General features: G+C 44.8%; 1 protein-coding gene across 8 annotated transcripts in view; it reads left to right on the top strand.

Moving 5' to 3' along the window:
* ATP11C (ATPase phospholipid transporting 11C) overlaps nt 1–25,453 on the top strand; it is a 117,158-nt gene that overhangs the window by 10,087 nt on the left and 81,618 nt on the right. For 4 of the 8 annotated variants that reach the window (XM_034782525.1, XM_034782530.1, XM_034782527.1 and 1 more), the window contains exon 1: nt 20,301–20,500. The exons of 1 other annotated variant lie outside the window; for it this stretch is intronic. In XM_034782525.1, coding sequence (XP_034638416.1) covers nt 20,450–20,500 — 51 coding nt within the window. In that variant the 5' untranslated portion in view covers nt 20,301–20,449. Of the gene's footprint in view, nt 1–20,299; nt 20,501–25,453 lie in introns of those variants that run through there. 3 more of the 8 variants (XM_034782532.1, XM_034782528.1, XM_034782529.1) reach the window with 3 other exon arrangements.

Raw genomic sequence — 25,453 nt, 5'->3', positions numbered from 1 at the left:
CTCTAAGATGCCACAAGGACTCCTTGTTGTTTTTGTTAGTAGTTGCGAGGCTTACATGCAGGGAACTGAGCTCAGAGTTTGACCATCTTAAAACCAGTGATACTGTAATGTAACTCCATCAACATCAGTGTGTCTTTTGTGATGTGGGTTGGTGGGAAGAACAGTCTCTGTGATTTACTTTCAAAAACATAGGAAAGAAATTAGTGTTTAGCACTAATGTCTTCAAAGAGCCCACAGATTTCCTTCTTAGCCCATGCTTTTATGTCCAGATGTGCCTCTTTTCTACAGTTTAGATTCCTTTGTTGTTTGAGTAATATTTGTGCCACTCGATCTAAAGCAGCAGCAAGCCCAACAGCTACCAACAAAACTTTCCTTCCCCCCCAAACCTGCTCCTCTCAGCCCCTTCTTAAAAGCCTCAGTAAATGGGCCTTGAAGCATGCCCTGAAGGTCAGCTGACTTGGGCTATTTTGAGCTAAGGCAGAAGCATAGTTCAGTTAAGTTTTCTGCTGTCCTTCAGGTTAAAAGCCCATATGCTGTCTCATTGTCTGCGCTCGGCAATAGATTATGTTCTAATAGATGTGTTGTTTTTTTTTCTGGATGCTATAATAATGAATGTCCAGGAGTGATGCACTGGTGGTTCTCTGATATGTTGCGTGTCTTGCTCACCTTTGGCTGTCTCTTTTTATTGCCTTCTGATACCCTGTCGTTTCTTTCTTTCTTCTTCCAATTTCTTCACCTCCTCCCCTCTCATTCCCTTCTGCTTTCTTTGTGCACGTAACAGATGGGAATTTTCCTGGAACTCTGTCTGATGTATGATTCACAGCGAGGCTGGCTTCGCTTTGTCTGCACTAAGGAGTAAGTGAAGGTGGAGAGAGGGAAAATCAGGAATCCTTTTAAAAATAAAGGCAGCGGGGCACTCCAGGGTATGCATTATGACTTTTTGGGCTGCTGAAGGTCGAGGCCCCGTCAGAGCACCCTGGGAATGTAATTATGGCAAAGCAGGGCAGGGCAAGCACTGCTTTATTGCTTTTTGGGAATGCCGCTTTAGGCAGTTTGAGGTGGGAGGCAAAGCAAATCTTCACTTCAGATTAAAAGTGTAAACGTTCCAAGTCAGAGTATCTTAACATAAACACATGCGATTGAATAGGCAGGGATGTCCTCATTTATGGTCTGTTTGTCTTTGATTTTCAGAGGTTCTTAAGCTATAGTCAAGGGTTTATCTCAACTAAGCCCTGGTCTAACACTGCAAATTTATGATCAGCATAACTACCTTGCTCAGGGGTGATGCAGTTATACTAACCAAACTCCTGGTGTAGACACTCCCGTCAATGGCGTCTGCGGGAGGTGGAGTACGTACCCCAACGGGGAAAAGCTCTCCCATTGGCATAGGCAGCATGTTCAGCTGCAGCTCCTTAAGTGTAGACAAGCCCCTTAGTCTCATGCCTTGTCTTCACGCTCTCCTAATGCTCAACTCAAAACCTAACCCAAGTTCAGATCAAAGTTCTGCAACCGCTGAACATGACAACTTCAGACTTTGCATGTGGCAGACCTGCAGCAGAGGAGTGTCACTTTTTTTTTAAATTTAGCTTTATAATATTTGCTTTTATGTATGTGCAGTAAACACTACAGGGTTTTAAGTTAATTATTCCCTCTGCTGGTGTGGATTTGCATAACTCTGCACTGGGCCAGATTCTGTAGTCCTTATGCAAGCAAACTGCCCATTGACTTTGGTGGTTCTCTTGCTGGAGTAGGGAATGTTGTATTTGGCTATAGCCATTGGTTCGTGTGTGTGTGTGGCCCCCCCTTCTGTAGGTTCCAATCTCATCCTTTCCCCCACAACTTCCCCCATACTATGCCATGCTTGGTATAGTTACTATCCCGCCCTTTATGCATTTTCTCCGTGTTCATTGTTTTTCTTTTCTGCGTCCTGTTTCCTTCCCTTTCTTATCCTCTGGTTTCTATGTGTACCCTGCTCCCCAGTCGCTGCTGTTTGATTTGTGTCCCGTGAGGCTGGGAGAATACGTGTTCTTGTGGCTGAGTTAGTACCACTGGAGGGAAAAAGTTCGGTGTCGTTTCTCATACCGCAGTTCTCACTGAGTGCTTTTCAGTAGCATGTTAAGCAACATGATTAACATTTATCCCCTGCCCAGGAAGTGAAGTGTGTCCTGGTTTGGATATTATATACTATAAAGACGCGCGCACACACACACACACACACACACACACACACACACACACACACACACACACACACACACACTCTCTCTATATGTTATAGCAGACGAGCTCAAAGAAAAGTGCTCGGCACTTAGAGTGGAAGGTGATGAGGTTAGTAGTAGTTTTTAGTTCGGTAGCCCACTGGCCCAAGCCTCCATGTGCACATGAACTGCTCCCACACAGCCAACTGCATTAGGAGCGGCTGCAAGGCTGGAGTCAAGCAGATAACTCTGAAGCATATTTCGGTTGGGTGGGGTAGAGCTACAATCAAGCAGCTTTCCCCACCCGCACCACCCTTTTCTCTGTGCCTTACCCCCTCCTGCCTTACCCCCTCGGGGACTTGTCTGGCATTCCCAGGTTGGGAAACACTGCCCTGGGCCGTTAAACACAAACTTGAATATATACTGGGCCAAATTGGAGGTGACACAGTGAGATCAAGAATGTAGATGTGGCAGAATTTGGGCCACACAATCTGCCGTACCATTAACCTTTTGCATTAACCCTTTGCATTTCAGGACTTTTATCCGCAAACTTGCATGAATGTAGGTTCTTGGTTTTAATTTATATGCAATACTACACACAACACTACGGTACAAGAACATTATTAAGGTTGCAAAGTCAAGCACTAGAAGGTTGGGAAATGTCAGCTGTAAGGCCGTCTGCTTTAATTCAGTCCACTTGTGCATCTGCTTTCTGAGACTGTCTTTAATTACATGATCACATGGTATTTTACTGACAGCCTCGTTTAGTGCACAGGATGGACGGTGCTCCTGTAAATGGAAAACTGGTCAAGATGTGGCTTTCTCATTGTTCAGCGTGTGGCCCTAGGACTTATCTGCTGCACAGTGTTCTAACCCTGCTCTGAAGGCAGAATTAGTAATTTCCAATGGGCTTTTCTGTGATGCTCATCACCACATTCGTGGATTTATTTTCACGACACCCCGGTGAGGTGAGGGGATGCGATTAGCCTCATTTTACAGGGGGGCGGGGCAAGTCACAGAGATTAAGGGAAAAATTTTACTAATTTCAGATGCCTAACCTGACATGACTAGGACTTGATTTTTCACAGTCCTTAGTTTTACATAACACGTTAGATATTCAAAGCAGAGCTCCCCTTGAGTTGAGTGGCAGCTGTGAGCTCTCCGCACTTAAGGGTCTCAAGTTGGGGTAGGGTGACCAGATGTCCTGATTTTTATAGGGACAGTCTCGATTTGGGGGTCTTTTTCTTATATAGACTCCTATTAACCCCCATCCCGTGTCCTGATTTTTCACATTTGCTGTCTGGGTACCCTAAGTTGGGCAGCCAGAAAATGAGGAATATGCTGTGACAGCAACAACCTGTGCAACATTTGGTTTTAGTGACGTACCTGTCTAGCATCACCTAGGAACTCGGGGTCAGAGGCAGGGATAGAATCAGATTCTCCAGAGTAGCGTTCAGCTACTTCCTCCATTCCCCTGCCTCGTTTATTACACGTCTTCCAACTTCTGCAGCAAATGAGGTAGGGATCCTATAGAAAACAGTCTCTTTTACTATACATTCCTAATTCATTTTGAGAGCAGGTCTGTCACGTGCATTAAATGAGGTAGGGTTCTGTGGAAAAAATATTATGTGATCACGTAATTCAAGATTGTACCATAGTGCATATGTACAAGAGGTCTGAATTAAGGTTGCACAGGCAACCTTAATTCTGGCATATCCTAATTTTTGAGTGCTTGACTTTGCAACCTTAATAACGTTCTTTTAATGTAGTCTTTTGCGTAACTCCCTAGGGATTTTTTTTAACTAAGCTCTTTTTTCAGCTTGAAATTCTGTCATGTGACATCATATTGACACCCGCATAGGACATCAGCAGGGTTGTAACCTTTAGATCCACCACCTAGACCTCTGCCACTTGAGCTAATGGAGTAACTGATAGCTGTAGTTGATTGTCCTCTTCTGTGTGGACCAGCACTAAAATGGGACGTGATGTGTTTTGCTAGTGGGTTTCAGAGGTATTTGCTGACAGCAAAGGAATGGTGAGACGTGGGAATCTTGGGTTCCATCCTAGGCTTTGGAGGTTTGTGTGTTCTAGTGGGCACAGACTCGTCTTCTCACTTCCCCCCAAGCCTGACCCCCCTTCTGTCCCCACAAACTCATTCCTGTCCCTGTTTCTCATCCCTGGCTCCTCCTCACAGTCCCATTCTCCTTGCCTACCCAGTCCCAGTCACCGCTCCTCAGGTTTCTCATCTTCGCCCCAGTCTTCTTGCTCAACCACTCATCACGTTGTCTGTCCACTCCTTTCCATCCCCCCAGTCCGGCTCTTGCTCGCTCTGTATTTCAGTTGGGTGGCTTACTCCTCCACGCTGCCTGGGCGCCAGCAGAGAGGTCATTGAGAGTACTGGAGAGACAGGACCTCAGCTCTCAATTCATGTGCATGGCCCCACCCTGGCTGGGAGTGTTACAGGGAAGGTCCTTTTGAACACCTGTAGGTGTGTGCTGGAGCATGCTCGGTCGCCCTGTGGGGATTGTGCATGTGCAGTCTGATCGGCTTGAGGAGCTCCGAGGTGAGGGCACGTGATCCAAGGCATGTGGAGATTTCAGCTGCTAAATTCTAAGAAGTTGCAAGCTACACTTCCTCTCCCACCCCTCCAAAAAAGAGAGAAGATTATAAGTTGGCTAAATTTCAGTGGATCCTTCTAGGACTGCAAAAGGCACATTCTTGGGATAAAGATGGTCTTTCTACCAAATTTTAAATATATGCCCCCAAGCATGGGGAAAACCTACGCTCGTGGAAGACCCCTTTTCTTTTAACATTGTGAAACAGCGTGTTGTTCCGTAGCCTGATTATTTATTTAAATCAAAACCTGTTTTTCATTGTGGATCATCTGAAAAGTATGTGTTTTACTTTCCAAGGTTTGGGGCGGGGGGGAAAAGGGAACGGTTTCTTGCCTGGCAGGTTTTGCTAGTGGCTTAGTTGGGTGAAAGAAACATAAAATTCCTCAGGGCCTTCTGCCCCCCTCTGCTGGGAGGGCGTGGAGAGGAACAAGAAAGGAAAGGGGTTCTGATAAAACCCCTGTACTAGGCGCATGGTAAGTGCGTAGAGAGGTGGCAGTTCCCCAGCATGATTCTTCTCCTCCTCCCTCACTGTCCTGGAGACTGTGGAAGCCCTCCAAGGGGCCAAAGCATGGCTAGGTTGGATGAGGAGAGGATGGGCCTGAGAAGTGGCTGTTCGCTGCAATATTCTTGCCTCTCTTCTCTTCCCAAATATCCTGCTGTGCGGAGTTGACAGATCATGTAAGGACCATTTCAGCGTTATTTGGTGCTAGTTTCAGCAACCGGCACACTGGGGACCTGCCCAGGGAACCAATGGGAGCATGACTCTGCCATGGGGATGGGGTCAGGGTTTTCAGTGTAGTGCAGGGACCGGGCCTCCAAGGCTGCTTAATCCTGCAGCTCCTTTTAGGCAAGTGAGCGAAGGATTTCAATAGGAAGGAAGCTGCTCCTTTAGTGAAGAGGTTAATGACAATCCATCTGCCAAGGGATGTGTGTGTGTGTGTGTGTGTGTGTGTGTATACCCATACATGTACACTTGTCTCCATGGCACTCACTTCCTCCACTGCTACATGTCTGGTTTAAGAACACGGTGAGAAGTATGTGATGGAGCAATCGTTGCAGCCAGGTGTATATAGTGTGCCTGCAAAAATATGGGGCTCCTGTTTCTCATGCTCAGTCAAGTTTGCCCAGCACTGAATGTTTTTAAGCCATCGATTAGACAGTGATGAATAAGTACTGACCAGGAGGATGTAACGTTTATACCCTTTGACATTGTTAGGAAGGGCATTAGAGGTTCTGAGCTACAGTAGCAATTTTGCATCATCTTCATGTTTATCACTAAGACTTGGGAGGAGTCTTGAAAACTAATAAAACTGAAGAGCTAGTTTGCTGGAGTCTCTCTATTTCTCCTCCCCTCCCTCAGGTTTCTTGAGGGTCAATCTACAGTAGGGGTTTTCAGTCCTTTTCTTCCTGAGCCCCTTCCTCCCCTCACCCCCAACTTGTTATAAAAACTCCATGGCTGACTTGTGGCACAACAACTGGTTTTCTGCAGATAAAAGCCAGGGCCATTGCCTGGGCCCCCATGTCACGGGGGGCCCGGAAAGTTAAGTGGCTCAGGCTTCAGCTTCAGCCCCAGGTATCAGGGCTCGGGGCCCCGGGCTTCGGCCCCGCATGGCGTGGCGGGGCTATGGCTTTTTCCTTGGGCCCCAGCGAGTCTAATACTGGCCCTGTTTGGCAGACCTTCTGAAACCTGTTTGCGGACCCCAGGTTGTGCTGCTAACCGGTGCGCAGTGTAGTTGCTGTTTGTCGGCAGGAGAGAGCTCTCCTGCTGACAAAAAATGTCCACCTCCAGCGAGCGGCATTTGCTTTGTCGGCAGGAGAGCGCTCCTGCTGACAAAGCACTGTTCATCCCGGCGCTTTTCATGGACAAAACGTTTGTCTTTCGGGGGGGTGTTTTTTAACACCTCTGCACAACAAAAGTTTTGTTGTTCAGTTGCCAGTGTAGATAAAGCTTTAGAAGAGATCACCGGGGCAGTATAATAAATGTATGGTGGTTTCCTGGTATGGCCAGGTATGGCTGTTTGGAGCTAGATCTTCATAAAATAAGGTGAATACACCATGTAATGCCTTCATTGGTGTTTGAAATTGCTGTAATTTTTGCATGAAGTTGGTATTTGAATGTGCAAATACCAAGGGAGCCCAGGCCTTGCTTTATGAACTTATCCGCTTCTGTTTGTTATAACCTTCTGCACATGCAGATCCAATTGCAGGATTGGGACTTTTGAATTCTTTGAAAACTAGTTTGTATGTTTTGTTTATTTATTTCAAATTTAAAAGTGCTTTAGTGTGCTTTCTCTACTTGTATCTGGCACTGGATCCGATAAAACATAGGAATCCTACATAATTTAGTTTTCTCTTACAGACTGATATTGAATGCTATGATATTACTGCTGATGAAATCTGGATTTGTTTGCCCCAGTAAGATCTCTTTCTAACGAAGTAACACTAAGATCTCATCCAGTCCTTGTTAATGCATTCAGATCAGCTTGTAGTTTCTGGATCCATTCCCAGTACAATATAAGAAATCCAGATGCATTAGGAAGGATTAGATTGTAATGTAACTCTGTGGGAAACCTAGGTGTTAAAACCGCACTGGGACTAACTCTTCTAACAAACTGGCTTAGTAAGGATTGGGAGCTCTGGCTTTGTTAAAGGTGGCCTGCAGAAAGAAAAGATAACATTAGCAAAATATTTTACAAAACATCTTTCCTATATTGTATTAAATACTTTCTTACCATTATAGCAACTTTATAGTCTTACAAACATTTTGGCTTACCTTAAAATGATCCTGAGTAGTTTGGCAACAGTCGGATAAATTCTGCTGTTGTACCTGTGTGATTGATTCTGTTTGATTCCAGTGGGGCTGCCTAGGAGTAATTATGAACAGAATTTGGTGATGTATTTTTAATCTTGTATTCAGATTTGTGGGAGATACCACTAATTGCCCAAAGCCAATTCATTCTGGTTTTTTTTTAAAAGCATTTTGAAATACTATCGGTATAAAAGATGATATACAAAATCAAAATCCACTGTTAGCACATGAGTATGCCTAAAACTATCAGGTGGTCTGTAGGAGGATCTAAATACGGTGCTCGCTGCCTTATTTTCTTGAATCTGCAAAAGCCTTACAACTATGAAAATGATCTGAAGAGCAGTTCTAATTTGAAAAGTGACTGCAAAAATTACACAGTGTGTCCCTGTTACTCCTGGTCACGCTTGCTCTGTGCAAACAAAGGTGGTATTTTATACCTGCTAGCTAAGGAAACTCAGCGTGTGACCTGAAAGTCAAAGTATGTTCTTTCTGCATCATCACTAGAGAGATTCCGTCCTGTTTCTGCTTTGCAAACCTAGTGGCTTCAGATTGCAGAGTAACAGAACATATAATTTGGGCCTATAGTCAGAACTTTGGGCTGGTCCACACTAACCCCCCAGTTCGAACTAAGAAACGCAACTTCAGCTATGTGAATAATGTAGCTGAAGTCGAAGTATCTTAGTTCGAACTACAAGGTACTTACCACGGGTCCACACGCGGCAGGCAGGCTCCCCCGTCGACTCCGCGTACCCCTCTCGCGGAGCAGGAGTACCGGTGTCGACGGTGAGCACTTCTGGGATCGATTTATCGCGTCTAGACAAGACGCGATAAATCGATCCCAGAAGATCGATTGCTTACCGCTGAACCCAGAGGTAAGTATAGACGTACCCTTTGTTTAACAAATCACTTCTTATTTTAGTGCTTGGACAGTGAAAAGAGTAGATACAGATATAATGGGGGGTGGGGGAAAGAACAAAGGACACACCTAAAGCTCTCACTTATAGTGTTACTGGTTTTGCATTTTAGCTGGGAGTGTTTTTGGGGGGTTTTATTCTACAAATTTTTTTATTCACTGTATTGATGTCACCTCAGAGTTTGATCTGCACTTTGAGTGGAAATGTTGATAGGCAGGCACTTTAAAAAATGTGCGTAAGCAACTTGTTAAGAGCTGTTAATGTTGTACTGTGGCTAACCTTTTAAAACTAGTTTGACCTTTCCGAATAGGAAATAGTGAATCAATGACAGCGATGCAGTTCATGAAGACTAAATTAGAAAGGCTTAACTTCTTAAAGAGGACAAAATGAATTATGCATGTTTGTCAGTGTAATATACTGGCTATTCTTGTATGAGGAAGTTCTCTGTTACTGAATAAAGAAAACATTAAACTGCAGCCCAGAGGTTAAACTCTCCAAATCTATCTGTTACACTTGTGGATTTTTAAGAATGCTAGTAGCTTTAGTAAATAACTTTGCCTCCTCTTTGGGCAAAAGTCCTATTTTTGTCAATGGGAGAGAGTGTGTGTGTGTGTGTGCGCGCGCGCGCTCAACAAGAGTACAATTTGTCCTGCAAGCTGATTTGGTGTGAGTAATCCTTACACAAGCCTTCCTGTTGGTAACAGTGGTGACTACTTGCATGCACACAGGCTTGTAGAATTGGACCCAAATTGTGTAACTAATTTGCATCCCACTGAAACTGAGGCAACTATGGGAACAGAACTTTTTTAAAGGACTTCGTGTTTACTGGTCTCTCTCTTTGCTTCCTGGCTATTGCAGTAACTGCGTCCAGGTGTCTAACTGCACGATGGTAATTTTGTGGCCACATGTACTCTTGCAGTTCACATTATTTCCTTGTACTGTGGCACGAGAAATAAAAATCAACAAAGCATATCTTTAGGGAACTTAATACTAGACAGGTTAATACTAACAAGGCCAGGGTTCTCTTCTAGTTTTGCTGTCCAAAAGTAACAAAATTTGGTAGTCAAAAGTAAGTATGGCTGGGCACTGATTATACTGTTTTGGTTTAAGAAAAAACAATTCAGTGCTGAGAAATAATATAGAAAATAACCATTTTATAAATAATATTCTAAAAATATTTTTGATTATCCTGCTTATATAAAGGCTCTCTGCAGTGTTAGGACAAGGCCACATTATTGCTTGCTTGTTAGGCCAAGCAGTGATGTTACATCTCAGAGTTGTACCTCTTGGGCTAAATCTTACTTTTCATCACAATTCCACTGATGTCAGAGGGTTACTTTAATTGCCTAGTATTTTACTGTAGAACTTTCACTCAGTAGCAGGCAAACTCTTAACAAGTTTGGTAAAGTCAAGTTGAAAATTCAGTATTGCTATTCTAGACATAGTTTGCTTTGTTGAGCATACCATATTTGTCGTCTTAGATTCATTGTTTTGTTTTTTTCCCTTCCCCTCTCCTCCCTCCTTTCAAGTGACCTTATCAATGTTCATTTAGGTGAATGTGTTGAAATTAGACCCTGTGTCCAGAGGTTTGTCCCATCTGAATTATCTGAAAATTACCTCATTTTCAGTACTTCCCAAAAGATTGTTTCCCTAAACTAAACTAAACTGAATTGATGGAAATGGAACTTTCCATTTATCAACTAAATGTTCCAGTAATTTCAGATCTTACTAGAAGGGAAAGCTGGTGTCAAGAAACTTGTCTTATGAATTGCGGGCCAAGAAATGCCTAGATTCCCTTGCTAGAAAGATAAGCTTCAGTAAAGCTTGTGGGAGTGTATGGAGATTGATTCCTCTGGTATATCTCATCAAGTAAGCAGGGTCGTGGTAGATGGTTTGGCCATTTCTTTTCGGAGAGGTTCCCTGACTCTTGCTCTCCTTACAGGGGCACACATAAGACGAGAAATCCCCTTGCGTTTGCTGCAGTGAAAGGAGTTCTTAGGACTGTATAGGACTGAGGCCACTTAGTGGTGGTGGTAATTTTCATGTCCAAAGCATTTACACATGGTGCGGGTGGGAATAGTGCCTAGATTGGAAGCAGCCACTAGGTTATATTGCCTTTAGACTGAGGCTAACACAGTCTTTAGGCTTCCTCCGAGTGGATTTATTTTCCTCTTTGGTGCAGTGTCTTTTCTTCGGCAGCTGCTTTTCTTCGGTGTGGTGGCTTTGTCAGTTTCTGGTGAGGCAGATGAGGTCATGTGTTTTCTCCTGGGCAAGGCTTACAGCTGCATTAGCCAGCCTGATAGGAACCGGAGCCCAAAGGATTTCCTGAGGATAAACAACGGGAGGTAGTGTGTGAGATCCCTCTCTTCCGACTGAGCTACTTCCAGTGTGCTATTGCCCTGATACGACTGCTTTTTACTAATATATTTGTGGCAGACTCAGGATATATCTGTAGGTCACTGCATGAGAACCCCAGTGAAACCCGTTGAGAACCAACCGGGGAGGACGATTGATGGACGAGAGTAACTCTCGGAGGCCCTCAGAAAGGAGACGTAGGAAAACCACTGCCTTAAATTATCGCTGGGGAAATGGGATGACGGGTGGAAGCTTGCTCTGCCGTTGCAACTGTCAGTGGGGGCTGACGGTTTCCTGTCTGATCTGAAAGAGGTCATGTTCAACTGACATGTGAAGAATTGAGGTTTCCCCTGAAATCTAGACCCCCCCCACCCCACACCATCTTAAAAAAAAAAAAAAAAAAAAAAAAAAAAGAAACAAAATAAATATTCAGAAGGAACTAGGAGACCTGTTTTTGAGACGAAAAGCCCTGCGTCCTGGGAATAGGGTCATTGAGGGGATGGGAGAACATCTGCCATTATGTTTAGGGATTCTCTCTTGCACCACCATCCCAGACAGGAAGCTATGTATAGAGGTGGAGGAGATTCCATGACGTACACAAATGAAGTTAAACCCAGCGTGAGAAAAGTTAGACATAGCCACGTTTTGGGCCAATAATACAAATACTGGCCTCCACAGACAGCTACTGCTTTTGCCATAAACCTGCACCAAGCATCTCTAAAGAGATGGCTATAAAATAGCTCTTGCTGTATGTACAGAGGGCTTTCTGGATACTCAATATAGAGAAGTAATGATCCAGTGGATGAGAGCTGGGAGACTTGGATAACTTCCGTAGGCTTCCACAGGCTTGTTGCATGAATTTCAGCAAGTTACTTAGGCCAACTGCCACGGGCAGGCTGGCTACCAGGTGGCTGAAGGACTGGCTAGAACAACATGAATGATTGTTGTGATCGGCGCCTTCTCTGTGAGGGCTGATGGACCGAGATCAATCAAAGTGACTTAGGCCAACCTTTTCAATATGTCTTAATTGGGGGTTTCCAACTTCTGAGATGCTCAGGGCCAATGCTGAGCACAGACAACTTGTGTTGCCTTCAGCTGGAATTGTGGGGGCTCAGCGCTTCTGAAAAGTGGGTCCTGGTTTTCACATACGTACGGGTAAATAGATGGTTGGTCTACAGCTATACTAGAATGCTGTACTTTCAGATTGACTAAGCAGCAGGGGTTCCTGGGAGGTAGGTAAGTGTGTGTGGGTGGAGGGGTGGAGGTGGGGGTGGAGAGAAGGGTGGTTGGTATCTAGTAACAGGCTGGGTTTCCCCTTCCACTCTTCACTGGGTTTTGTACTGAAACTGCCTTTAAGCACGAGACTGGCCTTGTAAAATAAACTGCTTTGCATGGCAGCTAATAGATAAGAAATTTTGTTTGCTTAACGGGAAATACATGGACTGTGACAAATTCAGGGCTGGGATAGACAGGCACAAAATACATGGTCTCCGATAGGTGCCGACTTTGGCCCTTTGGCTGTGGGGAAATTATGAACAAAGAGTCAGTGTTTGGGGCTGGAGGGGTAGAAATGTTGTGGCTAGTGAACTAAAATGACTTTAATAAGCCCATGTTTTCTGGGATGTATTTGTTGTTGTGTTTTTTTGTTTTTTGTTTTTTGTTTTGTTTTTTTCAATCAAGAAATTAATTGCTTAAATGCTGATTCTCGAGAACACCCTAGCCTGCTTTGGTTAATGAATTGAGCCATGTGTTACTGCAATGTGCTCATTTCTCAGTTCATTCATCCCAATTTGCGCTTGCACTGGGACTTCCCAGTCTTACAGCCCAAGGGTGAAAAGCATCTCTTTTGTGTGTGGTGTTTTTGCAGTAAACTGAAACTTGGAACTAAATATATCAGGCTTGACCTGATACTGCTCGCACTTACATGGCTGTAACTTGGGCATGAATCCACTGACGCCACAAGAGTGGCACTGTTGGAGAACAGGTGTGAGGTCAGACTCAGGCCTCCTGTTTCACGGATTGAAAATGCTAATGAAATAAGATAATAAAATAGTGAACTTTTGAACTCAGGTATCTCTTCTGTTTCAGAAGGCAGCTGGTTTGAAGCTGTATTAAAAAAACAAAACATAACTTATGTACACCATGGATATAGAAGCTCTTTACACAAGGATGGACTACAAGCTGTCAGGAACAGTATCCCCGATGAGGCCACCGCACACCTGGGGGCTGAGCTTAGTGACATTGTCCTCACCCACAACCATTTCAGATTTGGAGACAACTTACACCTTCAAGTCAGGTGTATGGCTGCATGGCCGCATGGCCCCACAGTATGCCAACATTTTTATGGCTGACTTAGAACAACGCTTCCTCAGCTTGTGTCCCCTAGCCCCTCCTCTACTTGCGCTACATTGATGACATCTTCATCATGTGGACCCACGGAAAGGAGGCCCTTGAAGAATTCCACCTGGATTTCAACAATTTCCACCCCACCATCAACCTCAGCCTGGACACTACAGTGCAAATAAGTGATGGTCACATAACCACCACCCTATACCAGAAACCTACTGACCGCTATACTTACCTACATGCCTCCTAGCTTTCATCCAGACCACATCACATGATCCATTGTCTACAGCCAAGCTCTAAGATACAACCGAATTTGCTCCAGTCCCTCAGAGAGAGAGAGACAAACACCTACAAGATCTTTATCAAGCATTCTTAAAACTACAATCCCCACCTGGAGAAATGAGGAAACAGATTGACAGAACACGATTGGTACCCAGAAGTCACCTACTACAGGACAGGCCCAACAAAGAAAATAACAGAACACCACTAGCCATCATGTACAGCCCCCAGCTAAAACCTCTCCAGCACATCATCAACGATCTACAACCTATCCTGGAAAATGATCCCTCACTCACCACAGACCTTGGGAGGCAGGCCAGTCCTCGCTTACAGACAGCCCCCCAACCTGAAGCAAATGCTCACCAGCAACTACACACCACACTACAGAAACACTAACCCAGGAACCAATCCCTGTAACAAACCTCGTTACCTACTCTGTCCCCATATCTACTCTAGCGACACCATCAGAGGACCCAACCACATGAGCCACACCATTGGGGGGGACTCATTCTCCTGCACATCTACTAATGTGATGTATGCTATCATGTGTAAGCAATGCCCCCTGTCAGGTACATTGGCCAAACTGGACAGTCTCTGCGTAAAAAAATAAATGGACACAAATCAGACATCAGGAATGGTAACATACAGAAGCCAGTAGGAGAACACTTCAATCTCCCTGGACATTCTATAATTGATTGAAAAGTAGCTATCCCTCAACAAAAAAAAATTCAAAAACAGACTTCAAAGAGAAACTACAGAACTAAAATTCATTTGCAAATTTAACACCATTAATTTGGGCGTGAATAAGGACTGGGAGTGGCTGGCTCCTTACAAAAGCAGCTTGCCCTCCCTTGGTATTGACACCTCCTAATCAATTATTGGGAGTGGACTACATCCACCCTTACTGAATTGCCCCTTTCAACTCTGGTTCTCCACTTGTAAGGTAACTCCCTTCTCTTCATATATTATAATAATAATGTCTGAATCTGCAATTTTTACTCCATGCATCTGAAGTGTTTTTTTTTTTTTTACCCATGAAAGCTTATGCCCAAATAAATCTTAGTCTTTAAGGTGCCACTGGACTCCTCGTTGTTTTCATTGACATCAGCGGCCTTCGGGTCAAGCCCTTATATCAGGAAACAGATTACTGAGGAAAGTGCTTCTACTGCAGGTTGTCAGAGGCTCTGGAAATCAAGTCTCTCTTTACCAGCTGACTGACAGATCACAACCTTGTCTCTGGGTGGTGGAAGTGGTGACAAACAGAAAGAGAAGCTGCTTTCTAGGTGATGGGATATGGAGAAAACTGCTCCAGGTGATGAAACAAAGCTGGTTTCAAACCGCGTCCTGGGCAATGCAGGTAGATTCCTGTTGGTTCAAATGCAGAGAAATCAAACAGGAGCAGTGGATGGCTGGAGATGGAAGAGTTTTGAGTAAAAACTGACCAGAACCCCATGCAGAATGTTTAGATTTTGTATTTTTATAGTTCAAGAACTCTAGGCTCTCAAAGAACTGGGAAGGGACTGAAAACCCAGCAGAGCATTGCCATTCCAGCTGACACAAACTAGTTAATTGCAAACTTGGAACCTTTCCCCCTCCTCCCCCCGCCAGCAACTTTGCATTCATTTTTGTTAGATCAAGTCACTGGATTTTCTTGGAAATGCTTATTGGATTTCCAAGAGAGCCGGCAAATGGCTGCAGTAGGAGATGTGAGCTGAGCATGAAAGGGGGTTGGAGTTTTTGAAAAGGGAAGAGACCACATTAGATTTTCTTCATGACTTGTGTGCATCCTCCACGACCGCTTTAAAACCCAGCATCGGTTCTTGTCTCTCAAGTCATCTTGTGACACTGAGCTTCATATGCTGACAACACAGCGGTCAAACTTTTTAGTTTGTGCTGCCAAAAATGAAATAAAATAAAATAAAATGCTACTTGTATTGTGATGTAAATGATGGGTTTCACAAGCCAGCCAGCAGGGCAGGCGAAAGAATCCAAGTGTGTTCATTCAAAACGCCATGGCATCTGTGTCAGCATGAGCAACATTTTCCATGTAACAGCAGGAATTAATGAAGAACATCCCAGTGTCTGCTCTGGGGACTGTGGCTCGTTTAGTGGTGACGGATGCGATGGGCTTTTGCAACACACAGCTGTCCTGACGCTGCAGTTGTGGGCAGTGTGGCATGGTTGTTGGTGAAGAGCAGTTTCCCACTGTTGCTCTTTGACTGTTCTGTTAGTTCAGAGATGTTCCTTTTGTTTCCTTATTTTCACATCTGTTGTGATACAAAACAGAGAAGTACACACGCTGCACTTCCTGCTCTTGCATTGCTGCGCTGTTCAGTCGCTCAAAATGCCTTGCGTGGAAGGAGTTGAGTTAAAAATACCTAGAGTTGGGCCTTGGGGAGTGTCTGCCTCAAGTGTCGTTTTGGGATCTGCAAGGAGCTTTGGCTTCACCCCTTTGGATTTGAGGGCATTTGCACAGGGTGGAAGTTCTGTGCTGCTCTCTTCAGTGACCGCTCGATGCCTTGGTCTCCCTACTACACTGTGGAGCTGCAATTGCTTTAATAGTATGGAGCGGAAGTGAATCCTGCCCTCAATGGCATTTAGTGGCAGAAAACTCAGGTGGAAAGGGGCAGCTTTCCTGTCTCCACCACCCATGGAGCCCTGATGGTTTGCTTTTTGTAAGTGTTTTGAGAAGAGCATGTGCAATCGCATGACTTTCTGGTAACTTTTAACAACTTGCTGAGCTCCCAGGATTGGATATAATCATGAGTGCTGTGACAGACCCAGACCAGTGGGGTACAGGAGGCTGGTAGAGGGCAAATATACTGGTCACTGGATGAGTAGTTTTCTGTTCCCTGAGTGACCAGAGAAGGGGCTGCACTAGAGTAATCAGGAACCTGCTAGAACCAGTTAAGGCAGGCAGGCTAATTAGGACACCTAGAGCCAATTAAGAAGAAGCTGCTAGAATCAATTAAGGCAGGCTAATCAGGGCACCTGGGTTTTAAAAAGGAGGTCATTCCAGTTTGTGGTGCAAGGGTGAGGAGCTGGGAGCAAGAGGTGCAAGGAGCTGAGAGTGAGAGGGTGTGCTGCTGGAGGACTGAGGAGCACAAGCGTTATCAGACACCAGGATGAAGGTCCTCTGGTGAGAATAAGGAAGGTGTTTGGAGGAGGCCATGGGGAAGTAGCCCAGGGAGTTATAGCTGTCATGCAGCTGTTACAGGAGGCAGTATAGACAGCTGCAGTCCATAGGGCCCTGGGCTGGAACCCGGAGTAGAGGGCAGGCCGGGGTTCCCCCAAAACCTCCCAATTGACCTGGACTGTGGGTTCTTCCAGAGGGGAAGGTCTCTGGGCTGTTCCCCAACCCACATGGTGAACCTCTGAGGCAAGAAAATCTGCCAATAAGCACAGGACCCACCAAGATAGAGGAGGAACTTTGTCTCAGTGCATAGAGACTGAATTTCAGTCTGAAGTTCCAGCATGTAGTGCATGGGACTATGCAGAGAGATGGGATGGTTCTAAACTTGACTAACGCTGGAGTTCTAAATCGAACAGTAAACAACAGTTCTGCAGAGGGAGACTGCCAGTCGTTGTCCTGAGCTGTGTTCATACCCAGATTGTGCTATTGCTAGGTCTTTGCTCCTGGGTATCACAGGCTTTGGAGGGCACGTGCTCATCTTCCCTTGCTGCACCATTGACCAGTACAATCCACATAACACAGAGATCCTGTCAGGTCACAGGTTTGCGCTCCGATCCCGCTTGGTACGTCGTGTCAGGGAAAACTCTTTTCATTCTCCTCACTAGTTGTGGGACTCCATCGGGGCAGCATTTAAAGACAGGACATCTCTGAAATTGTTGTTCTGGGGCCAGAGTAGTGGAGAGCAAGGTGGTGCTGGTGGAGGCTTCATTGGTGAAGGTCCATACCAGGGAAAGGAGCTCAGCCTCCCCACCACAGCTGCTGGTAAGTGGGAAGGGTGCTGGGATCTCTTCCAGGGCAGTGTCCCTCGATCTTGCAGAAGAGAGGAGCACTTTCTTTTAGCCTGAGCTGCCCTCTCTATGTGCTGGCTGAGAAGTCTCTCTTCTTGCCCTCTCCAAAGATGTTTAGCTGCTGGGGTGGGGTTGAGTGATAGAACTAGAATAATTTTCACCTCTGTTCTACCCTTGTTGTCTCTGAACTGGAGGGAGGAAGGAAGATCTCTATACTCCACTTCCTCATCTCTGTCTCTCTCTCCCCCCACCCCTTTCCAGGGCATGCTGGTGTGTGGAGTTTTCAAGCTCTGTATGACCTTATAGTTCTAAAGTGCTTTGGGATCCTTTGTGATTAGGTGGTTTACACAAATGTCCAATAAGACTGTGCCCCAGTGACTCTTCCTTCCACTGGGAGAGCTGAGGACCATTAGCCATAGTCTCCTTTTGCGTGTCTAGTTGTCTTTGCAGCAGCTTGAATCAAAGGCTTTGTTGCTGCAGACTTTGTGATTGAGAGACTATTTCCAGGCACCTGGCCTGGATCGCTTCCTCTTCCACTGCATGTATCAGCAGGGCCATCAGACGACTGAGCCAAACCCTCATGAAGAGGAAACCCGGTCTTCCTCCAGGTCACTCTGAAGCCTGTGAAGTGGAAGGCTGGTTCGTCATTTGCATGCTCGCTGTTGATCCGAACACAGACTGCTCCCAGTGGGTTCATCTCCCCTGCTAGAGCCCGGCGAGGAGCTGATCCTTCTTGACTGAGCACAACCCTTCCTGTTGCCAAGTTCTTTGTTCCAATTTTGTAGTTATTGTATCCCTGCCCTGCCCTCTAAGTAGTTTTGTTTTCCAAGTCAACTTTTCCTGGAATCTCAGGCTATTAAAAAACGCTTTTTTCCCCATGCAAAAGTCATCCTTTCTGAAAGAGAGAACAGCCCTTTCTTAAAGCATTTATTTATGAGGCAGCGTGGTCTAGTGGATAGAGCATTGGACTGGGACTCGGGAGCCCTGATTCTATTCCCGGCTCTGCCACTGGTTTGCTGGGTGACCTTGGGCAAGTTGCTTCACCTTTCCATGCCTCAGTTTCTCCAGATGTATAGTGGGGCCCTCCTTTGTAAAGCGTGTTGAAATCTACTGATGAAAAGCACTAGGTATTTGTTGTGTTGCCTGACATGTTGCACCAATCGCTCTATTCCCATTTCCTTGTGTTATTCTAAGTCTGCAAATCTGCATGCATTTCCTCTGTTTGGATACTCATTGCCTTGTTTACTGGTGTGTGTTGTAACCTCTATAGGAGAGGGAGAGGCTATGCAGACATTCTAAGGACTAAGGACTTGCCCTGCATCCAGGCAGCTGAGGTGATGTGACAGTAATGTCCCACTTTGGAGAACACTTGGGGAAAGGGCCCATCCTGTGAAAACAAAGGATGGGGGTGAGAGGGAAAAGCATGAGGACAATGGATGGGCCAAATTCATTCCTGGCTGTTACACCAATGGCACTGATGGAGTTGCACTAGGGATGAAGTTGGCTGAGTGTTTTAAGCCCCTGTGTGTGTGTGTGTGTGTTTCTAAACATCTTCAAAGTACTGACAGTTCATTAACTGCACTAAAAACCTGATGGCAAAAAGCACAGCATTTTGTTTTTGTTTGGTTTTCTCTGTTTCTCAGGCCAGTTTCCCCCCGGCTCTGAAAAGAATCACTGATCCTTTCCTACCTACCCCCAGTATATCAGCCTTCTTCATGAGCCCTCCTCAAAGAGATCAAACCCAATGTCCCTCTCCTCCCCATGATCTCGGGGCACATTCCCTTCCCTGATACCTCTTGCTCACCTGTTGCAGCCAGTCTGATGATTTCCCTCGCTAGTGCCTTCCTTGATTCCCGGGCAGAACCCTTCCCAGCCCCTGGGATCACCTGCCCTGGCTCACTGGCCTGTCAGCTGCTCCCAAAGTTTGGGTCAAGAATCCAGAGCAAGGAAAGTGGATCATACCTGAGGTTAGGTAGGGTTGGACAGTGGGCGGAGGAGGTGACATGAAACTTGCTCCAGTTGAAGTCTGAACCATGCAGCACTTATTCCAAGCTGTTTTCTTGGCCATGATAGCGGTTCCTTCTCCCTGCCTGATTGCACTGCTCGGGCAGCCTGTTCAGCTGGATTAAGTTTCATGCACTAGCAGAAATGGACATCCCTTCCAAATAAGCCTGGAAGTCAGACATTGAGGTTTTTGTACCTTGAGGGCGATAAGGCCTGTTGGAATCCAGAGTGACACGGACTCTCAAAATCTGTGGAGTAACATCAGTTTGAAGGAGATTGCAAACAGGCTCAGATTTTGCTAGCACAACATTATTGAGATCTATTTCACCATAAAAGCCATGTAAAAAAGTCCTCGTTAGCCTCACTCTGGGTAAGGAAATATAATTTCCCTGCTATATCTTATTGATCTATTTATTATGGTGGCTTATGATAACTGCATAACTAATTCTGACTGATTTTCCCCGCCCCCCCTCACCTGTGTTTTTAAAAAAAGTTGATTCTGTATAATGCTGTTTGCAGTTGTTGTTACATTTGTTGCAACCTTGGCTATATTTTTCTGGCTGAAATTATGTGAAGAGCATAAGCCTGAATACAGGTGAAAGGATATTTGTTTAAAACTGCAGCTTTTCTCTCCTAAAGCATTGGACTTCAACCTTCCAGTTAGAATCTGCCATCAAAACACCCCATACCCTCCAATGAAAGTGAACAGCTTTCCAACTTGTCCCTACTTCCCTAGTTAAATGACTCCTCCTCCTGGAAAGCATTTATTTTTGTTGGATGCGCTCCACTTCATACCACACTGATATTTGCTCAGCTTTTGTGTAGAGGTGGTTTTCCTTTTGATTTTTCTAGGGTTTTTTATATTTTAAAACCAATATTTTGCTTCCCTGGATTTTCACATTTTATCAAATGCCTCCTTGGTATAGAAGATAGATTGGTTTAAAAGTTATGGAATTCTGTATAAACCAGGAACTACTGCTAAGATTATGGCCCATGTGGGTAAGACTAGTCTGTTTAGTTACTTAATTAGTAAATGTTTTGTAGAAGTGTTGCAGCCAGGTATTAATTTAAATGCCACTTCTGTGAATAGTAACTAACTGCAAACAGTCATGTAAAACACGGCTACAAGCATTATGATAAAAATGGGGGGATGTGGCAATAAAACTGACGCAGACAGAGAGCCTAGTTTGCTATAATGAGGAGTCCGGTGGCACCTTAAAGACTAACAGATTTATTTGGGCATAAGCTTTCGTGGGTAATAAACCCACATCCGAAGAAGAGAGGTTTTTTTACCCACGAAAGCTTATGCCCAAATAAATCTGTTAGTCTTTAAGGTGCCACCGGACTCCTTGTTGTTTTTGTGGATACAGACGAACACAGCTATCCCTCTGATGCTTAGTTTGCTATAGATCTACTGACTTTTAAAATTGCCACAGACGTTAGAGGGGTGGGTGGGTGTGTGTGTTTTAATTATAGATCAGTTTTTTTCCCTTCTGCATCAGTTGGTAAATGGAACTATACAAGGGGGATTAGACTAAGGGCTTGTTTACACGTAGCGGGGGATCAATGCATCGGCGGTAGACCCGCTAAATCAACCGCAGATCACTGTCCCGTCAACTCCTGTACTCCACCTCGTCAAGAAGAGTAAGGGGAGTCGACGGGAGAGCATCTCCTGTTGACATTGCGTAGTGTGGACCCCGTGGTAGGTAGATCTAAGCTATGTCTATTTGACTCAAACTGTGTAGCTTAGATCAAATTTCCCCTGGAGTGTAGACAAGGCCAGACCTGTTCTGTTACTTCAGAAGATCTAAGCTGAATAACTTGAGTTAATATTTCCTAAGCTTTTTGGCTATATTTAGGGTAGGCTGTGACTCCCTTCAGTTGGGGAAAAGCTTTGTATTGTTGTATGCTCTGTAAGTATCTCCAGTTTTTAGCAGGTTTCACTTTCTAAAATGTGTTTTTTTTTTTTTTTTTTTTTTTTTTTTTCCCCTTCATAGATCCTTTTCTAGGACAGCTGTTTGTGATTACTTTGTGGAGTGAAGAGACAGCTGTAGTGAATTTAGAAGTTGTTTTGATTTAGTTGGGCTGTTTCAAGTATACTCCCCATGTGGTTGTTTCTGTTGCTCGGAGCCTCAGGCTGGACACTTCTTGTTGTTTCTGTGAGAGTAGCACAGTGGTCCCCAAACTGTGTGTGTTTGACAGGCCTGGGCAAGCCCCCCGAGGGTGGGGGTGGGGAGGGATTGAACCTGGATCTCCTGAGTCCCGGTTCAGTGCCTCCATTGGCTGATGTAGCAATTGCTAATTTTCCATTTGTTATACATGTTATCTCTGTCATCAGCAACCATGTTTGATCCTTTGTCTTATGCAGGGAAAGAAACCCAACAACCCTTAAATGATTTAAAGAAAACCATCAGCCTGACATTTTGCTGTGCAGATGTCCTCCTCTCATAGGCTTACCAAAGGAGATGTGTGTTTGGAACTCAAAATTGGTTACTTTGTATAGTAAATCCATTACTTCCAGTTGCTTCATGCCTGAGCTGTAACTTATTGCAAAAGAGGGCACTTGGAACACAGCAGTAATCCTCTTTTAAAATATTTTTGTGAAGTTTAGGAAAAGGAAAGAGATATGTTTACAATGCTTATCTTGATTTGTACATGATGGAAACTGTGATATATTGCGGCAATAGTGCTCTGGTGGTCTTGTAACATATACAGCTAAGTAATGCACATTCAAAGCAGGGCAAAAAATCACATTGTTGAGTTATGGAAGTTGTGCACCTGTGCATGGCTTTGAAAATGCCTTTCACAGGCTGGATTTTGAAGGGCAGACTAACATAAAGACTCTTAGTGGAACAGCTTCAGCACACTCGTGACTTTTAAAATATAAAATGGAGAGTGAATACTTAAAATACAGTTTGTGTTTGTTTCCAGGTGGATGTTTTTAAAAGAAGCCCTTTGAACTCTAAATGTAGTTTGGATTTCAAGTTTTAAAGTTGATTAGCGTGTCTATGAGCATAGAGTAAGACATCCAAATGGATTGATAGGCTTTTTAAAATAGGCTTAGAAGACAAGATAATTGTGTGGTAACACAGCTGAAATAGGTTCTAAGCTTTTGTTTCCTGTCTGACCTATTCCTGCATTTCCTGGTCTTGTGCACCATAGGGGCTGTTGCTCCGTTGAGGTGAGGGGAACGTTGTATGTTGTGAGAGTGAGACTTAAGTGATTGCTCTTCTCTTCCCTTTTCTGTCTTCACCTCCCATCTCATTTTCACATATTTCTGGTCCTTCTGTTACCTCATTATTATAGGACCAGTTTGCCCCTATCTGGAGGAAACCCTATGAGTGAATGAAACTCCGTAGGCTTGAGCTCAAGAGTTTCCTCCTCAAAGGAGGTGGGTTTGGGGACATGGGGAGTTCATAAAGCCACTCTAACTGTGTCTTGATCTATGGAATCACAGCTCCTCCTTAATAGGAGGTGTCTGATTGTAGAAAATGATTACAACTATATCTAAAATTGTTTGAAAATTTACATAGCTTGAGTTCCAGTTCTGTCTCCCTTGTTTACCAGGAACAATCTCCTCTCTGGCATATGTGCTATAGCAGGTGGTGACATCTAGTGGCTGAATAATATACTGCAAGTCAGCATAGGTATCATAACATGCGATCTGTTTCCAACCCCTTGTACAGAGGCAGGAGCTGTCCAAATGGCATTGTAATAGCCAAAGGAGGAGGCTGGGGTAATTTGAGACCTACCGTGTTGGCCTAATAACTCCTAATCATCCAGCCCCATTTGCAAGACACTTGTGAAAGAGCTTTTGCTATATCAGAACCTGATTAAAAACCTCTAATAGCCTCAAAACGCACTGAGCATCGGCTTTGTGTGGAGCTCTGCAGCTCTGTGTTGGGGGGGGGGGTCCTGATCCCCAGCAGCTCAACTGTGAGGGCAGCTTTGTTGGAAGGTCTGCAGGTAGCAGCATAAGTCACAGGAGAGACTAATTGAATGTGGAGTGAGCGCAGGTGGTGGCCCTGAAACATCTCAAGAGGAAGTCGTACTCAGGTGAAGCAGGTAGGGTGCTTGATCTTCCTCATTTGCCAAGACACCCTTTCCCCTTGGTCAGTGGTGAGGTCCCATGGATTTCGGGGCATCCACGGATTTCTGGAACCCTTGTGCAGAGGCCCAGTACATCTAGCCAGTGTCTCCTGATCCTCCTGGTATCCAAGCATGAACAGTACGTCTGCATGCTCTCCCTGCTGGGTAGGTGTTTCCAGCAGGCAGGGAGAGAATGCATGTAATATCATGTCAACAGACAGCTTAATCTTCTGCCCTAAGCTTTCTCCAGGGGATGATGAAGCAGGGAGTGACCACCCCCAGACTCATTTCTCTCCCTCCCCCCCTCCCCACATTTGATCAGGGCTTCCATGCTCTTTAGACCAAAATACATTTGATCTGCCACTGCTTACCTGTGCAAGCTAAATCTGAAAAATATTTGAGAGATCTTGTTCCCTGACCTCTCCTGCAAACATCTAGCCACTTACAGAGGAGCATGATAATGCAGCCTGTGGAAAAACTTAATTGTGTGATTCATCTCCTCTGTGGAGGAGCCTTGTGCCATGGGAAGCTATGACATCTCTTATAGTAACACCCATGCTGACTACTAGCCTTTCGTACATGGAAAAAGCACCTATATCCACCAGACAATGAGACTGTCGCTTGACTCATTAATAAGCAATGTCTTTTCTTTTTGGTTTTTATAGCAAAATCTAAATCTTGATTAAATACAGTAGAAAAATCCCTAAATCCTCTCTCTCTCTCTGCTAGTATACACACATTAATATGTGTATATTACACAATAAAACGGCAGCCTCTGCTTTTAAATCGCTGAGAACACTGTAGTTAAGGTCTCCTTCAGCCTTCACAACCAATTAGTCAGTAACTTGTTACTATGGTTTGTAAAAGGATGAAGTATTTACTGCTGTTGTCAAAATAGCAACTTTCAGTTCCACAGCAAAATGAACAAATAACTTTTGTTGGTTATGTAGAAGATTTTGTACGTGCATTCGCTTACTTGCTAACTGGAAAATCAGAATAATTTATAGTGGGTCGCCCGACTGTTTGTGTGTCTTAATTGGTGTTGGCATAGTATAGTGTCAGGTGCCTTAGAATTTCCTGGGATAGAGAGTGAGTTTCTAGTGCAGAAGATTACCAGAAAGTGGACAAAGCAGGACAAGTCAGGCTGGGAAGAGAAGGCTGGTTGGACCACATAACAGCAGAGCGTCTCCGCCTTGTGGCATTCTCTGCCCAGGTCTCTGGGGTGCAGCAGGTTAGTTGGGGCTTTATGCTTGTACTAGCTGTTGCAGCTGAAAAAATGGAGGAGGAAAAGTAAAAGCAGAATTGAAGACTAAGGGCTTGGCTACACCGGCGCTTTACAGCGCTGCAACTTTCTCGCTCAGGGGTGTGAAAAAACACCCCCCCGAGCGCAGCAAGTTACAGCGCTATAAAGCGCCAGTGTAAACAGTGCTCAAGCGCTGGGAGTTGTGTTCCCAGCGCTGTTAACTTAATCCCCTTGGGGAGGTGGAGTACCTGCAGTGCTGGGAGAGCTCTCACCCAGCGCTGGCACGCGACCACACTCGCACTTCAAAGCGCTGCTGCGGGAGCGCTCCCGCAGCAGCACTTTGAAGTTTCGAGTGTAGCCATGGCCTCAGTACTGACGCTAATGCAGAGTGACTGATGGAAGAGCAGATGTGAGGAAGAGGCAGGCCTGTCTAGCTGGTAGACCATGGTCTCTGTTATAACTAGAGTATTGTGTGCTTCGTACATTATTCCTTCTTCGAACAAGGAAGGGCTATGCTTGTGAAGTGAACCTCGTATGGTTCATAAAAATGTTAGTGGGATTTTTCCTTTTTTAAAATTGTTTCTTTTTCTGAATGGGGAAGTTTGCAACATCCTGGTTAG

Source organism: Trachemys scripta, chromosome 9, assembly GCF_013100865.1.
Source record: "Trachemys scripta elegans isolate TJP31775 chromosome 9, CAS_Tse_1.0, whole genome shotgun sequence".
NCBI lineage: Eukaryota > Metazoa > Chordata > Testudines > Emydidae > Trachemys > Trachemys scripta.
This window is presented reverse-complemented; position numbering and strand designations above follow the sequence as displayed.